This window comes from Stegostoma tigrinum, chromosome 37 (assembly GCF_030684315.1).
Source record: "Stegostoma tigrinum isolate sSteTig4 chromosome 37, sSteTig4.hap1, whole genome shotgun sequence".
Lineage (NCBI taxonomy): Eukaryota > Metazoa > Chordata > Chondrichthyes > Orectolobiformes > Stegostomatidae > Stegostoma > Stegostoma tigrinum.
The window spans coordinates 16,476,090-16,492,959 of record NC_081390.1 but is presented as its reverse complement, the minus strand read 5'-3'; the positions used below and the strand labels follow the sequence as shown (position 1 = coordinate 16,492,959).

Sequence of the window (16,870 nt, the reverse complement as noted above, 5' to 3'; positions counted from 1 at the left end):
AGCCCACTGACTCCCACAGCTACCCTAGAATATACCTCCACCCATCCACCCTCCTGCAAAAATTCCATCCCCTATTCTCAATTCCTCTGCCTCCGCCGCATTTGCTCCCAGGATGAAGCATTCCACTCCCGCACATCCCAGATGTCCAAGTTCTTCAAGGACCGCAACTTTCCTCCCGCAGTGGTCGAGAACGCCCTTGACCGCATCTCCCGCAACACATCCCTCACACTCCGCCCCCGCCACAACCGCCCCCAGAGGATCCCCCTTGTTCTCACATACCACCCCACCAACCTCCAGATACAACGCATCATCTTCCGACACTTCCACCATCTGCAATCCGACCCCACCACCCAAGCTATTTTTCCATCCCCACCCTTGTCTGCCTTCCGGAGAGACCATTCTCTCCGCGACTCCCTTGTCCGCTGCACACTCCCCTCCAACCCACCACACCCGGCACCTTCCCCTGCAACCGCAGGAAGTGCTACACTTGCCCCCACACCTCCTCCCTCACCCCCATCCCAGGCCCCAAGATGACCTTCCATATCAAGCAGATGTCCACCTGCACATCTGCCAACGTGGTATACTGTATCCATTGCACCCGGTGTGGCTTCCTCTACATTGGGGAAACCAAACGGAGGCTTGGGGACCGCTTTGCAGAACACCTCCGCTCGGTTCGCAACAAACAATTGCACCTCCCAGTCGCGAACCATTTCAACTCCCCCTCTCATTCCTCAGACGACATGTCCATCATGGGCCTCCTGCAGTGCCACAATGATGCCACCCGAAGGTTGTGGGAACAGCAACTCATATTCCACTTGGGAACCCTGCAGCCCAACAGTATCAATGTGGACTTCACAAGCTTCAAAATCTCCCCTTCCCCCACTGCATCACAAAACCCTTCCAGCTCATCCCCTCCCCCAACTGCATCCCAAAACCAGCCCAGCGTGCCTCTGCTTCCCTAACCTGTTCTTCCTCTCACCCATCCCTTCCTCCCACCTCAAGCCGCACCTCCATTTCCTACCTACCACCTCATCCCACCTCCTTGACCTGTCCGTCTTCCCTGGACTGACCTATCCCCTCCCTACCTCCCCACCTATACTCTCCTCTCTACCTATCTTGTTTTCTCTCCATCTTCAGTCCGCCTCCCCCTCTCTCCCTATTTATTCCAGTTCCCTCTCTCCAGTCCCCTCTCTGATGAAGGGTCTAGGCCCGAAACGTCAGCTTTTGTGCTCCTGAGATGCTGCTTGGCCTGCTGTGTTCATCCAGCTCCACACTTTGTTATCTCTACTTCAAATAGATATGGATTTACAGCAAACTTTGGTTTAACCGGCATCTAGTGCCGGCTCTCTTGCTAAGCCGGCAAGCGGTATAAAATTGAAATAACCTGTTCTAACGGGATTACACTGTAAATAAAGTATAACAGTAATGTTTTCCCCCCTGCTTTACATTTCTATTATTCACTGTGTGTTTTACACTGATATTAAGAGGTGCGTTGATGTTTTTACATCGATTTTTCGAGGGATGTTGACGCCTCAAAATGCTGCTTTGCTTGGAGTTTACTGCAGTTAAGCGTACCTCTTGATTCGCCAGTGTATTTGATCAACCGGCGTATACACCATCCTATTGGGCGAGTTAGTAAAAAGTTTGTTGTTGCCGGGTTAACAATAACAAGTTAAAATTTCACCAGCACCGAAGGATGATTATGGTTGATCGCATTGTTGTACAGTCGGAATTGTTTACTTACAACCTCAGAACAGGAAACTTGCCACTCCTACTGGACTAATTTACATATGGATCCGGCTGCATTATCTGTGGGTTTCCAACACCACGGCAAATAGGGATGGTCATTTAATATTGTGTGATAAAAGGTGCATAATATATATTTAATATATTTTGGATATGGATTTCAAAATAGATTCGGATAGATCTGGATCAATTTTATGAAAGTGATTTTTTAAACAAGTCATACAATAATTAGTACAGTGTCCTGAGTTCACCAGCTTCAAGAAAGCATATGATTGTAACCTAGAGATTGAGACCACCCCTATATAATGTTAATGGATAAAACATTTATACTGTCAGCTCTATGTTAGACAGAGCAAACGCATTAAAATAATTACAAACAAAAACAGAAATTGCTGGAAAAGCTCAGCAGGTGTGGTAACATCTGTAGAGAGAAAGCAGAGTTAATATTTCAGGTCCAGTGACCCTTCTTCAGATCTGGCAACTCTTTCTGTATAAGGTCAGGAATGTCACTGCCAGGGTCCTCAATTATGAAAAAGCCCTGGTAGAGGTCATATAACATTGAACTTCACTCATTGAAACTTTCTGTTGGTTGCTGATCATAGAAGCCCTACAGTGTGGAACGAGGCCAGTTGACCTGTCACATTTATGTCAACCCTCTGAAGATTATCTCACCAGACCCACACTCCTTCCCTATCCCTGCATTTCCCAATAGCTAATCTGCCTAGCCTTCGCATCCCTGGACAAGGTGGGGCAATTTAGCATGGCCAATCCAACTCACGTGCACAGGTTTGGGAGGAAACCTGCACACTCGGACATGGGGAGAATGTGCAAACTCTACTCCAACAGTTGACTGAGGCTAGCATCAAACTTGGTCCGTGGCCATTTGAGGTAGCAGTGCTAACCACTGAGCCACCATGCTGCTCATCTGCTAAGTGGGTGAGATTCCAAGTTGGCTTGAGAAAATCAGGAACAGAGTGGCTATGACAGTTGCTGAATCCCTTTACAGGAGGCACAATTGTGAAAAGGGAACACAAATTTAATTTCATTTGGATTTCGCAGCAGGCTGCTGTCATCAGGCAATTCAATAATTATGAGCAATCCAACAGAGCCCCAAACTTGTCTTCATCTGATACCCATATCCATCCACTGCGATACGATCTAATGGTTACTAGATAGGAGTCAGGAGTTTCATCTTCCTGTCAAGGAGCTTAACAAACAATCATAGCATTGGGCTGAGGTCACCTAACTAAGATTTCTGTAGGACAATGGAACGAGACCTGGAATTGCCTCTCACTAGCCTGGTTTGGAAGAAACATTCCACAGCTGAGATATTTTCAGAAATTGGGGTGGATAAGGGGCTAAAATTCCATGTTTCCTAGAACATTCGGCTGCAGGTGAGATCTAACTTGCAGCTGAAACATAGGCACCAAGGGGAGGGAGCCTAAATGTGGGAAATGAAAGGACAGGGTGGAAGTAAATGCTTAAACTCACAATGGGTACCACCCCTAGTCGCCATGACTAATGGGCCACAACTGTAGCTAGAGGACTGTCCCTCCTGTTTGTGGTCTAACAGCATTTCAGAGGTCACCTGTATTGTGAGGTGCCCTCTCATTGTCTCCCTCTTCAGTAATTGGCACATCACTGATTGTCCAGCCTCTCAAACCCACCTGCCATCCTTAATTGGATAGTGGGTATTTCCTTTGGCTATTAATGCCCAACTTGTTAAAAGCCAATGTTGGGTGGCTATTGAGATGCACATTTGATCCAAAATTGCAGCCCCTACCTTGAATGGAAAATCTCACCTTGGGTGTCAGACTTGAGACTGGCAGATCTGAAATTTACCCTCGGCTTTCACCAACTGGGCCACCAGGGAAAGTCCTTAGAATAAATGTTTACAAGATTATTGAATAAATATTGCTCACTTACCGTAACACAAATAACAGGAGAACCCCCAGGAGAGTTTTCAGGAATCCGTGCAATGTAGAACTCAGACGTGAATTTAGGAATATTGTCATTTGTATCCAATAGTTGAATGATAATGTCAGCTGTGGAACTAAACATTTCTGGAGTGTCTGATTCAATAGCAAGGAGCTATAGGGAAGTAACAGTGAATTAATTGAAGCTGCAAAATCTCTATAATTAAAACAAATTTGATATAATTACTCAGATATTATAACTCACTTACCTTAAAATTAAACACTTGGATCATTTCATAGTCAATAGCGGCCGAGTTCTCCACTATTATCGTGACTTGTGCTTCATTGATGACAACTTGTGGAATGACTCGGAAAATACCTTCAGGGCCCTCTAGCCTGAGATTGAATTGTGCATTTGTTCCCTGGAGCCAAAATGTTAGAGATTTGTTAGGTCTGTATCCATTACTGCCAGCATGTTAAAGGAGTCCTGTCCTCAGGAAAATATTTGGAAAATCTTTTCTTTCCTGAAGATTTCTGCACAATTTTCTGAATTCTTTCACAGCTTTGACAGCATAATGTTTACACAATTGTAGACAAATGAAAACTGGCCTGTGGAAATTGTTCTGTTTAAACATCATGCCCTTTTAATACTTGGCATAGAGAGGTTTTTACTTATGAAGCCTCTGAATACTCACTGACATTTTTTAGCCAAGTTTAATTGTCATCCAAATTTAACAAAATTCAGGACAACCATAAGCTTACAATCTATTAAGTTGGGTTGATGACTCAGGCAGGTGTGTTCTCCAAAGGCTCCTAAACAGATATCAATCTATCACAAGAACTTCAAGTCCAATTAGGGACACAAAAATTCCACAAGGCTACCGAGAAGCCTTAATGATAGATGAGCAGGGACTGTGCATTCTACTACCATAAGAATATACACTCACTCCAAAATTTGTTGTTTCATCGGGGAAGCACAAACTCTCAGAACTGAGTTGCTTTCAATGGATGGCCATGGTATATTAGTTGTACTTAATTCTGTAATTACTCAAGTCTTTAATTAAAGATAGAGTGATTACAAACACTGTCAAACTTCCATCTGAGCAGAGAGAACTGGTACTGATTTGTAAAGATCAAGTCTAATGAAACTGATAGAATTTTTTCGAAGAAGTGGTTAAAGTAATAGGCAAGGGTATACCTATTTCCAGAAAAAAATTCAAGAAGGTCCCTCAGAAAAGAAATACTTAGGTGTTTTGGAAGCCCGTGGAATTGAAGGCAAATTATTGACTTAATTATGAAATTAACTGAGTAGCAAGAGACAGAGAGTGGGGCATGATGGGCATCAACTCTTAGTGGACTCTCATGGTATCCCACATGAACCTGTGTTGGATCTGAACAGTTTACCGTTTGGTGGTTGTTTTCAACTGGAATGGACACGATAGGCTGAAAAGCCTTATTCTGTGCGGTATTTCTCAGTGTCTCTGTGGCTATGACTCTTTAACAGTGGGTGCGTATGTCTCATGGGCTTCCTGGAAGTCATCAGCAAAAGCAAAGCAAGTGAACTGCAGCACATGTTGGGGTTGAGAAATTGACAGGCAAAGCACAGACCTCTCACACCTCCTTGTCTAGTTATGTGAAAGGTTTTTGCTCATAGTACTCACTCTGACAGTTTGCTTTCACCACTTTGCAATTGATGTGTGCTACATTGGAGGTGACTTTCACTGCTTGGGAGACATCACCTCTGACATCCACTTGCCCCCACCTGTATCATTTCAGCATGGATATGACTTATTCTGCTTTAGTTTGGATGTTGATGATTATCCAGCTGACTTGCAGCAATAAAGGACAGGATATTTATGACTTCCAATTCAATTTAGGCGTCAATTTGAACATCAACCCAGATAATCCAAGTGTGCCAGGGAATACTTTGTTTAAAGCAAAAAAACAGGTACAGAACATTTAGAAAGATTAATATTATCAACTGACTGACATAAATAAAAAACAAAACTTCACTGAAAATATTTCTAATACCACTGAAGAGCAGAGATTTTAAAGGATGTTTTAAACCAGTAGATGACAATCTATTTGTGAAATAATTTCAGAGATGCTAACAGACTATTTTACAGTTTCATGAAAATTCATGAAATGGAATTCTTGTTCCAAAAGGTGCCCTCTTGAATTTAATCTGTGATGCACCTTGTATACTTCAAATGTCAAATGAGCAAACAAACCTGATCAGAGTCATTTACTGTTATTTTCAGCCCTCGCAGTATCTCTCCTTCTGGAGGATGTTCATGCATTGTGATCTCGAATTGTGACTGTGGACCATTCACACCATAAAAGATAGGGCCATGATTGTTGAGATCCACCACTTGGATTGTGACCATAGCTGTCATAAACACTTGTGCATCAACATCTGTATTAACTTCTGAAGCCTTGGAAAAATCACAACCAAAGATCTGGGTGAGTTGTGTCTGCAATTTCACATTTCACTGTTTGCATCTGTAGGAATACTTGTGCATTTTTGCACAAAAATCAGGAGCACTAGGACAGAGGACCGAGGAAAGGCATTATGCAATTTGTAGTGTGGCCCACTATTCACTGAGTTTGCCATTTCACCTGCATTACTGTGGCAGTATTAAGTCCAAATATTTTTTTCCTTTTAGAAAAAAAACTGTACCAGGCTAACAGCAACTTCGGACAATCCCAGGAGGAGTTTGAAAAACTGGCTAGTTACAGTCGTGATGCATGAAGACAAATCTCAATGAGAATTCAGTCTTTATTACCTCTAAAGAACTGTGGCACTTGGGAGTCCAAAACCCATGATAATAAAATGTGAGGCTGGATGAACACAGCAGGCCAAGCAGCTGCTTGGCCTGCTGTGTTCATCCAGCCTCACACTTTATTATCTTGGAATTCTCCAGCATCTGCAGTTCCCATTATCTCTGAGTCCAAAACCCATATTGTGAAGTTGTGAAAAGAAAATAAGGAATCAGAAAAGTACATAGTTAAGTGAGAAAGCAACAATTTAGTAGATGGAGAATAATATCAGAAAATGTGAACTTGCCCACTTTGGCAGGAGGAATAGAAAAGCAACATATTATTTCAACAGAGAGATTGCAGACCTGTGAGATGTAGGGAGATCTGGGAACTTTGGTGCATGAATCACATTAAGTTAGTCTGCACAAACAGCATGTGATTAGGCAGGCAAATAGAACATTGTTGTTTATTTCTAGGGGAATAGAATATAAAGTTAAGACTGAAACAAAGAACTGCAAATGATGGAGATCCGAAACAAAGACAGAAAGTGCTGGAGATACTCAGCAGGTCTGGTAGCATCTGTTGAAAGAGAGCAGAATTCATGCTTTGAGTCCAGTGATAATTTTGGTCTCCTTAATTTCTAAAGGACATAGACGTGTTACAGGCAGTTCAGAGAAGATTCACTTGACTGATACCTAGAATGAGGGACATTTATCTTTTGAGGCAAGGTTGGAGAAGCTAGGCCTGTGCCAAGTTTAGAAGAATTGACTGGTGGGCTTATTGAGAAATACAAGGTCCTGACAGGTCTTGGCTGGGTGGGTGTGAACTGGTTGTTTCCCCTGTGATACCGACTAGAAATAGTGGATGGAGTGTAAAAATCGGGGGTCTTCCATTTAAGATGGAGATGGTGATTGGAACTATCTTCCCAGAGGATAGTGGGGGCAAATATATTGAATGCTCTTAAGTCGGAAAGAGATTAGTGGTAGACCTTTAGAGATGGCTGTATGGCTGGGATCACAATCAAATCAGTCATGATCTCACTGAATGGTGGATGCCAATCAAGGAACCAAAAAGCCTACACCTGCTTCTAATTAGTATGTATGTAGATTACAAGGCACTGTTCCATTCCCTTAAGTTATAACGTCCCATGGAATTATTTCAAAGAAGAGACGTGAAGTCTTCCCTGGTGTCCTGGTTAATGTTGATCCCTTAGCCAATTTCACAACAATAGATTATTCACTGTCAGATTGCTCTTTGTAGGACATTGATGTGTGCAAATTATTTACCCAGCATCTTACGCTATAATCAAAACTGCTGTTGAAAAAGCACTTCATTGTTTAAGATGCTTTGGGACATCCTGAGGCTGTGGAAGGCACCAGATAAATGCAGAGATAGTGAGGTGTAGAGCTGGATGAACACAGCAGGTCAAGCAGCATCAAAGGAGCAGGAAGGCTGATGTTTCGGACTTAGACCCTTCTTCAGAAAATGCAGGTCTTTTTTCCTCAATATCGCTTGATCTTTACTTCCGGCTAAAAGCGGGTGCAGCTGAGCGCTAAGGGGCAGCACAGTGGCTCAGTGATTAGCACTGCTGCCTCACAGCGCCAGGGACCCGGGTTTGATTCCAGCCTCAGGCAACTGTCTGTGCAGAGTTTGCACATTCTCCCTGTATCTGCATGGGGTTCCTCTGGGTGCTCCGGTTTCCTCCCACAGAGCAAAGATGTGCAGGTTAGGTGGATTGGCCATAGTGTTCAGCGATGTGTAGATTAGGTGAGTTATACAGGGATGGGGATGGGGATGGGTCTAGGTGGGATGCTCTGAGTTCAGTGTGGACTTGCTGGGCTAAAGGGCCTGTTTCCACACTGTAGGGATTCTATGATTCAATCTTCAATCTTCAATCTTCAGCCAGCACTATTCCAGTTAAGCCGAAAGAGGGAAGGTCTATGTTGGAGTTGACTCATTACATTAGCTCCTCTCCCTCCAAGAAAATCTAACACCTCTGTCTAAAACTTCAGGTGCTGGGGAATCACAGGGAATGTACTTTGTTCTATTGTTCCATGGGACAGCACATTGAATCATCAAAAAACTTTGTATTCTCTTTATCAAGAAGTCAGCCACTGGTATCGCTGAGTTACTTTAGTTTTATTTTTATACAATTAACATGACTTATATTTTTAATCAACCAGTTTGGACATGTTATGCCACGTCTCTAGGATAGGGACCAGCCTGGCCCAGAGGTAGGGATATTATCACACACCACATAAATCCTTCAATTATCCAGTATTCACCTTCCCAATGTTTCTGCAAAAATGGACTGTGGTCTGACCGCAGGCCAAAACATTTTGTTATTTTCTTCAGTTATATTCAAATTTAATTTCAGCGAATTCAGTGTTTAAACCATTATACAACTTCAAGTAGCACAGTTTGAACATTATTAGGCAAATGTTTAATACATTGTTCATATCAGTGTATAAATCAGTCATTATTCAGACACACTGTATGGGGAGAACTTTTTGAAAACCATGGGTCTCACATTGAGCGATTCCTGCATCTTTGCCTTTGGTAACTTAAATGATTCGGAGGTGCCTTTGTTGGGCTGGGGTGGGGAAAGTCAGAAGCCACACAACATCAGGTTATAGCCCAACAGGTTTATATGAAATAACAAGCTTTCGGAGCACTGTTCCTTTGTCAGGTGAAGTGTCAAATAAACCTGTTGGACTATAAGCTGGTGTCATGTGACTTCTAATTTTGTAACTTAAATGGACAGCAGATCCTGTGTTGGATTTGCTCACTCATGCAATCAGCTTGATTATGCCATAATATCTCCAGTTAAAATAGTGGCACAAAATATTTCAAGCACCTTAAGTATTCATACCCTTGTATCTATGACATAGCTGTGGTTATTTCCAGATTTTATTGACACACCTGAATTAGAAGTTTATAAATGTCCTTCTGAAGAAGCTCTGTGGCTTGAAGAAGTGTAATAGCTCCAGTTGTGCTATTAATATCAAAAGATCCATCATTTCCTGTTAATAAATTGAAAGTTATTCATAAATGTGAATAGTGGTGATATCATACTGGTATTTTACTAGTCCTATTTTGTTGAGCTAATCACACAAGTTGAAATTTAATCTGATTGTCTGTTTCACGTGCACCATTCAATCAAGGACACCTCACTTCCAGCAGTAAGTACGCTGTTTGCTCCACCTACAGTATGTGCGGGGAGTTGCTTGTTTCAAAATTCTATACATTTATTTCTCTTTTTCTGTCTGGACACTGTGTGCAAGAGGGAAAGATAGTGGGAAGTGAAATAGTGCTCCAGCCTTGAGACCAATTGACGATGTGGGGAGCTGATGCAAGTCCCCAGTGTGCATGTTCATAGAGATCATGTGTTTATAATTATTAATGAAGGCCAGGCCCAGATCTCAAGATCATGCCATAGTCCCATGTTACACAATGCTAAGCCCTACAACAGTTAGGTTGTGACAAAACTAAGTTTTGCAATTATTCGGCAGTATCATGATATTTCAAAGTATTCTACAGCCAACGAAGTATTTTGAATGTGTAGTCATTGTTGTATTGTACAAAATATAGCAGCCAGTTTGTACACAGTAAGCTGCCACAAATAGCAATGTAATAACAATCAGGTATTCGGTTTTTATGATACTGACTGAGAGATAAAGCTTTCAAGGGAACCATGGGATTGTTTCCATTCAACTAAACAGGCTGTCACGGACTTAGCTCTACACCTTGCCTATCACTCCCAACAGTAGTCACTGCAAACATACTAGACCATAGGGCTGTTGTTTTGTTAGAGAAAGTGACGGATGCTGGTTTAATCGGAGGATTACCATGCCTCAGGCAAGGGGAAGAGGTTGAAAAAGGGAATCCTTTACAGTAGCCTCAGCCAGTGCAGGAATTGAACCCGTGCTGTTGGCATCAGAATGTATTGCAAACCAACTGTCCAATCAGTGGAGCTAACTGAATCTGCAGTTCCATTAACACCATTCTCCCTCAGTACTGCATCAACCTTGGGTTTTATTCTCAAGCCCTGGAACGGGTCTCGAACCCAGCACCTTGTGAAATAAGGCAAAGAGTGTGACTAATTGAACTTGTACTTTAAAACTATAGGGTCAGATTCAAATATGGAAGCAGGAATAGATGAAGGAAGGAGCCATGACATCAGAAAGTGAAAAGAAGAAGAAAAATATATTTCTTTCACACACTACATTGGACATTGAGTGCTAGCCACAATTTCATGGGAATGTATGTAATAACTGTTGTTTTTATTGCTCCATAATACTGCTGTGAAATGATGAAATCAGAGCTTCATGCATCTATTGAACGCTTGCTGAACTATCAATACTACATTCTCTACTTAAATGATGCCTCGTATCTCATAAAATAACTTCACTATTCACCAGCTCAAGACCTCCTCTGAGGCAGCTCCAGTCTAATCTGGTACCAATTTACAAATAAACAGAATCTTGCTTGTTTGTAAGTGAAAATCAGATTTCAAAACCAATAACATCACAACTATAATGAATAGAATGCCAGCCTGTGTACAGTTCATTACTAAGATTCCATCAGCAGCCTAAGCATATGGTTTCAATGGCCACTTACATCAACATCATAGAGCATTAGTTGGCCCTTTATAAGAGCCAATGCAGCAATGACAATTTTCTGGAGCGGAACAATGAGCTGGGAGCACAACAACAAGATACAGAGCTAATACAATAAACATAATTTTTCAACATATAATGCCTATTTCACTGAATTCATCACTAAAATGTAGATTTGGGTTCCTGCTAATTTTGAAAATTCTCAGCTTGGTACCTCTACAGAACGTAATGCTCCCACTTAGGAATTATATATCAGCAAGCAAAAAACACAGCAAACTGCCCTTTTCAAATACCCAAGTCCCATGAAGTTCAAACAAGGTAAATGAGCAATTTTAAAGAATCCCAACAAGACTGGGCTTTCCGGGTTTGAACATCCAGATTACTCAAGTTTAGGGCTCCATAGGCCCCACACAGTGTGCAGTCAACCATCTGTTACAGATCGCTTTGATTATGTAATCTTAATATTTAAAGGGTTGAGCCAGTTCCAATTAGTTAAGGGTTAAATTTTCAGTTATATTGTAATGGTAAATGAGAACCACAGTTGTATGAAGGCTGGCTAGAAATATAAGAGCTGCACGGGAGGCAATGTCTTGGTGGTATTATCACTAGACTGTTAATCCAGAAACCCAGATAACATTCTGGGCACCCAGGTTCAAATCCTGCCACAGCAGATGGTGGAATTTGAATTCCATAAAAATATCTGGCATTAAGAATCTAGTGATGACCATGAATTCAATGTCGATTGTCAGGAAAAACCTGTTTGGTTCACCAATGCCCTTTAAAGAAGGAAACTGTCATCCTTACCTGGTCTGGCCTACATGTGACTCCAGACCCACAGTGATGTGGTTGACTCTGAACTGCCCTCTGGGCAATTAAGGATGGGCAATGAATGCTGCCTAGCCAGTGACGCCCTCATCCCACGAATGAATAAAGGGGAAAAAAAGGAACAGCAATATAGAGCTGGCCTTTGGTGAAGTAGAGACAATACCTCTGAAAAGATAAAGTCAAATACTCTTACCAGAGAGAAATGACAGGTGGTGGTTTAACCTAAGGGTCACCACACCTCAGGCAAAGGGAGATGGCTGAGGAGAATTCAAGATGTTCACCTCAGCTGGCATGGAAATTGAACCTACACTGTTGGCATCACTTTGCATCACAAGCCAGCTGTCCAGACAACTGAGTCTACTGATTCTCTCTAAATGGCTGCAAAGCTGTGAGAAAACACAGGTAATATAAGATGCCTGTACAGTGAAGTGTGGAAATGGTAATGTGGATGTTGTAATGGTTTACATAGAGACTGGAAGTGTATTTTACATTTTACAGTGATAAGACTGCACCCCTTGCATGTGCATGAAATGAACAATCATTAGCCTGATGCCTGAAGCCTTCCATTAATTTACTGAATTTTATGATAATACTTACCATGTGCAATAGTGTAATGGATTAGATTTGGGTTCCCACGGTCCCCGTCATAGGCGATCACATTAAGTATTTCTGAACCCTAAAAGGAAGTTAAAATGAATGGCCTGTATAAAGTGAAAAATATTTTTTGGTTTACATTATTGATGTGTTTATTTTTCTACAAACTTTGATTATTTTCTTCAATTTAGTTCTGCTATGGGCCAGACCAAACCCCCTCAAGACATTCAGATGATAGCCTACACCCTAACCTTTTCTTAAGTTCAATGTAAGTGTAAGATGTCGCATTTCAGATGCAATTCGCTTCACCAAACTACTGAATTTAAAGCAAAACACACTTTATTCATCTACTGTAGTTAAATCCAACCAAAGAAAGAAGAAATTAGAATATACTTAATTTTATTGGAAAAACTTAACAGAATAGTAGGTACAGTGACTATTGGTAATTAACTATTCCAATATAGTAACATCCCGTAGCACACCCTTGACAAAAGACAAATTCAGAAAACAGATTGTCTCACATGCAACCATAGCAGGAAGAGAACCCTAGCTTTTGGTTGTAACCAAGGGAGGGAAAAAATATCTTACACTTCTTCAAATCCCCAACAGCAATTGCTGAAATCTGAAACTGAAAATCCTGGTTCTGTGGGAGCTTCATCACACCCATTTAGGCTGCTTCTATTGTTCCAACTTCTAAAAAAGCACTCAAGGCCTCAGAAGCTGTTTACTCTAGTAGTTCTTGTAGACTGCTCGACACCTCTGCCTTAAAACCTTTTCAAAAAAAAACAAAAAGACAAAATACACCTCTTAAAGCCAAAGTATTATTAAGGTCCTGTTCACTTCCTGCCCACTCGCAACATCTTGGCCGTGTCAGTAAAAATCACCCATTTAGAGCCTTCAAGGAAATGCTATTCCCCTTTTGGTACCTCTTAACAATGACACACTCACAGGTACAAGAGTACATTCTCCCTTAATACACTTCAGCATATTCTCCTTCAAGTATTATCTAATCATATTTCAGTATATTCTCCTACGTGCATTCTCCAACATATTCTTCAAACCACTTTAACTCTAACAATGGCATCATCCTAAGTGCCAATCTTTTCAAAATTTGTGACTTTTCCCGACTTCAAATGTCTTACCAAGCACAACAAGCGAACTCTAGGAGTTTTTGGAGTTAAGCTACTTGAAACTGCATCATGTTTGATTTAACATGGTGTGAAACTGGATGAACACAGCAGGCCAAGCAGCATCAGAAGAGATGGAAAGTTTGACATTTCCGTAGGGTCTCAACCCAAAACGTCAAACTTTCCTGCTCCTCTGATGCTGCTTGGCCTGCTGTGTTCATCCAGCTTCACACTGTATTATCTCAGATTCTCCAGCATCGGCAGTTCCTACTATCTCTGTAACCATGTTTGATTTGCCAGTTTTCTGATCTGCTGCTTAATCAAAGCAATCATGTGAATCAGCTCAAGAGTGGCGATTGGAACACTGGTGAAAAGATTCTCTGTTCAAGTCCCACCTTAGGGGCTTACACACAAAATCTAAGCTGACTCCTCAATATAGTCCAGAGGGTTTGTTAGCTTTTGTTTTAGATGTTAAACCAAAATCTGTCTGCCATACAGGGGCTACATCTGAAAGTGAAAGACTAATTCAAGAAAAATTGATAAGATGTAGCAATAATATCATGACAATCTTCTTTTGGGATACATATATACAATTGGACTAATATTATAGCATATAAAACTACAATTCAGCTGCAATAGTGCTGTAACATGAAGGAATTCTATTTAAGGGTGTTTCAAACTGTTGAAAATGTTAAAAGTGACTACAACAATTGTCAGAAAAAGCTTGATATATGTGTTACTTCAAGTGTTAATTTCTAACAAACAAATGTTTGAATAAATAGTGGTTATTTATTACTGCTATCTTGATTATTCATTTTAAAGTTCATTTCTCTTCACTTTTTGCCTTTTGCCAGCCTCTGAGAATGCAGCGAATGATGCTTGTGCTAACTCATGGAGGGTGTGTTGAAACAAGAGGATGGGGCCAATCAGTTCTCATACATTATCCCACCATTCAATCAGACCACAGCAGACCTGTGACTTGACTCTATCTAACCATGTTGATGAATGCCGTCGCCAAACAAGTGTCATCTATCTGATTTTTTTACACTTATATTTGTCCTAGCTTCAACTTTTTTGGGGGGTAGAAGAGAATATCCGATTTATCACTAATTGCTCAAGTCATAAAGGTAATTATTGGTAAATTCTTCTCACTTGCTGTTCATCTGAAACTGATCATTGTTTTGCACTTTGGCTTTGAATTCTTTACATGAGCCACCTCAATTCACATCCGACTGCCAAATGTTCAGATAATCACTTACAGTATTGAATGAGTACATGACAGATTACTACTCACAGGTTTGGTATCTTCGTATACATATGCAAAATACGGTGTGCCAGAAAACATGGGAGGAGTGTCCTGAATATCCAAAACATTGATCGTTACAGTGGTTGAGGAAGAGCAAATTCGATGCTTTCCTCTCAACTTTCCACCTCCGTCCTAAGATAAAAGTGAAACCAAATTTTCATTTCTTATGGACATAAGCTTTCTCAAGACGTCCCTCCAACCTGACTCCCACTATGTCAGTTTACCTTGGCTGTGACAGTAACAAAGTGGGCTGTGGATCTCTCAAAATCCAAATTTACACCTGATTTTAGGCGAAGGACCCCACTGTATCGATCTATCGAAAACTTGTTCTTACGCGTATTCTGGAAGAGAATGCACGGAAGGGGCATCAAATCAGTGATGGAAAATAACCCAGAGAATCTAAACAGTGAGAAACTATCAGCAGGAATTCATTTTCTACAAAAAATAAAGACAAGGCTCCAGTTTAAAATCCAGTATTTATATTTTTAAAAATTGTACGCAAACAAAGGGGCAATTTTAATGCTTCCATTTAATGTAACATGAATAATATCGGGCCGGACATCTCCTATTCATCTCGACTAAGTTTACTTTTCAATGAGGTCAACAGAAGTCATCGGTGATTTCAACTTTTCATTGTTAGCAGAAGTTAAAATAATGTGCAACATCTTCCAGTGGCTGGTACGTGGAAAGTGATTCATCAATAACCCAAAACCTTGGAGCCCTTCAGGAAATTCCAAATCAACCACTCAGTTGTTTCTCATGTTCCACAATTACCAAAGTGTTTTCCTTACACTTGTTTAGATGTTTCTGTCTCCTGCTGAATTCCATTGTTTACATGTCCCAGATAGATACTCTGCCCTTTGGAATTCTCACAATTGTTGGTAGTGGTGTCAAGTTACATTATTGTAACTTCAAAAACGGAAACATGGTCTCTTTTGCTCTATTCTGTTAAGTTGTGGTGTTTATGTGTAAAAAGAGAGTCACATTCCCTCCTTGATTTCTTGTGTACAGAGTGAAAGCAGTTTCACACCAACAATAAATAATAGAGCGTTAGAGAACAAATACCTGCAGAAAATAAGTGACACTCCCTCCAGATCCATTGTCTTTGTCCACTGCAAACACCTTGAATAGGCTGGTCCCTGAAGGGGTGTCCTAGCAGACCGCAGTCCAAGAAAACACATCAGTCAACAGAATCTTTGGATTGAATATTTGTCAGTCACCAATTAATTAATTAATTAATTTAATAAGAAACGCGTTCTTAAAAGAAATTTACCTCAGAGACATTAATGATATAGGGTGTATTAATGAACACTGGACACTCATCATTGGCATCTGTTACAAGTATTCGAACCTTCTCGACAACCTGTAAATACAAAGGGCTCTCCATCTATCGTTTTTCACTGAAAGAAGATTTTGCAGATCTGTGCACATGCAACCCAATCAATCCTTTAGAATCACAGAGCAAAAAACATAATGCGCATTTTATACCTAAGAGCAAGGATTGGACGTAAGTATTTTCCTTTGAGAACAATTCTGACAAAAAAATCTCCCTAAGCGGTGATAAACACTGAAATTAAATGTCCATCCTGGATGTGTCTGAGTGGTTGGGCTCTGTAAAATAACACTATGTTACGTGAATAATGTCATTTCCGAAATAGGTATTTCAAAATGAAAGAGAATTATATCACAAAAGTAATGATCAAATCAGCTCATAAACTAAATGCATTCAAACTATTTTGCCAATCCAAGGTTTAGTGCTGGCTTGCTGTGACTATGATCTGTCATATAAGTTGTAAAGAAGCACAAAATTGTTCCAAACTAATTTTAAATTCCACAAATCACAAAGACCGCTACCCAAAGTCACATCATTAAGAAAAGAAAGGTATCACCAGTGAGATGTTGAAATATTTTCATCTTTGCAGAGGATAGTCCAGGCTTTAATTCGAAATGATTGCTAACTTGTCTTTTGTTTACTTC

The 16,870-nt window shown here is 40.8% G+C and overlaps 1 protein-coding gene across 2 annotated transcripts in view; it reads right to left on the bottom strand.

The window, feature by feature from the left end:
• cdhr1a (cadherin-related family member 1a) overlaps window positions 1-16,870 on the bottom strand; it is a 40,627-nt gene that overhangs the window by 17,323 nt on the left and 6,434 nt on the right. For both annotated transcript variants that reach the window (XM_048563247.2, XM_048563248.2), the window contains exons 5-13: window positions 16,167-16,256; window positions 15,959-16,045; window positions 15,118-15,234; window positions 14,882-15,025; window positions 12,464-12,542; window positions 9,345-9,445; window positions 5,894-6,097; window positions 3,932-4,084; window positions 3,673-3,837 (exon numbers count right to left, since the gene is read on the bottom strand). In XM_048563247.2, coding sequence (XP_048419204.2) covers window positions 3,673-3,837; window positions 3,932-4,084; window positions 5,894-6,097; window positions 9,345-9,445; window positions 12,464-12,542; window positions 14,882-15,025; window positions 15,118-15,234; window positions 15,959-16,045; window positions 16,167-16,256 — 1,140 coding nt within the window. The remainder of the gene's footprint in view (window positions 1-3,672; window positions 3,838-3,931; window positions 4,085-5,893; window positions 6,098-9,344; window positions 9,446-12,463; window positions 12,543-14,881; window positions 15,026-15,117; window positions 15,235-15,958; window positions 16,046-16,166; window positions 16,257-16,870) is intronic.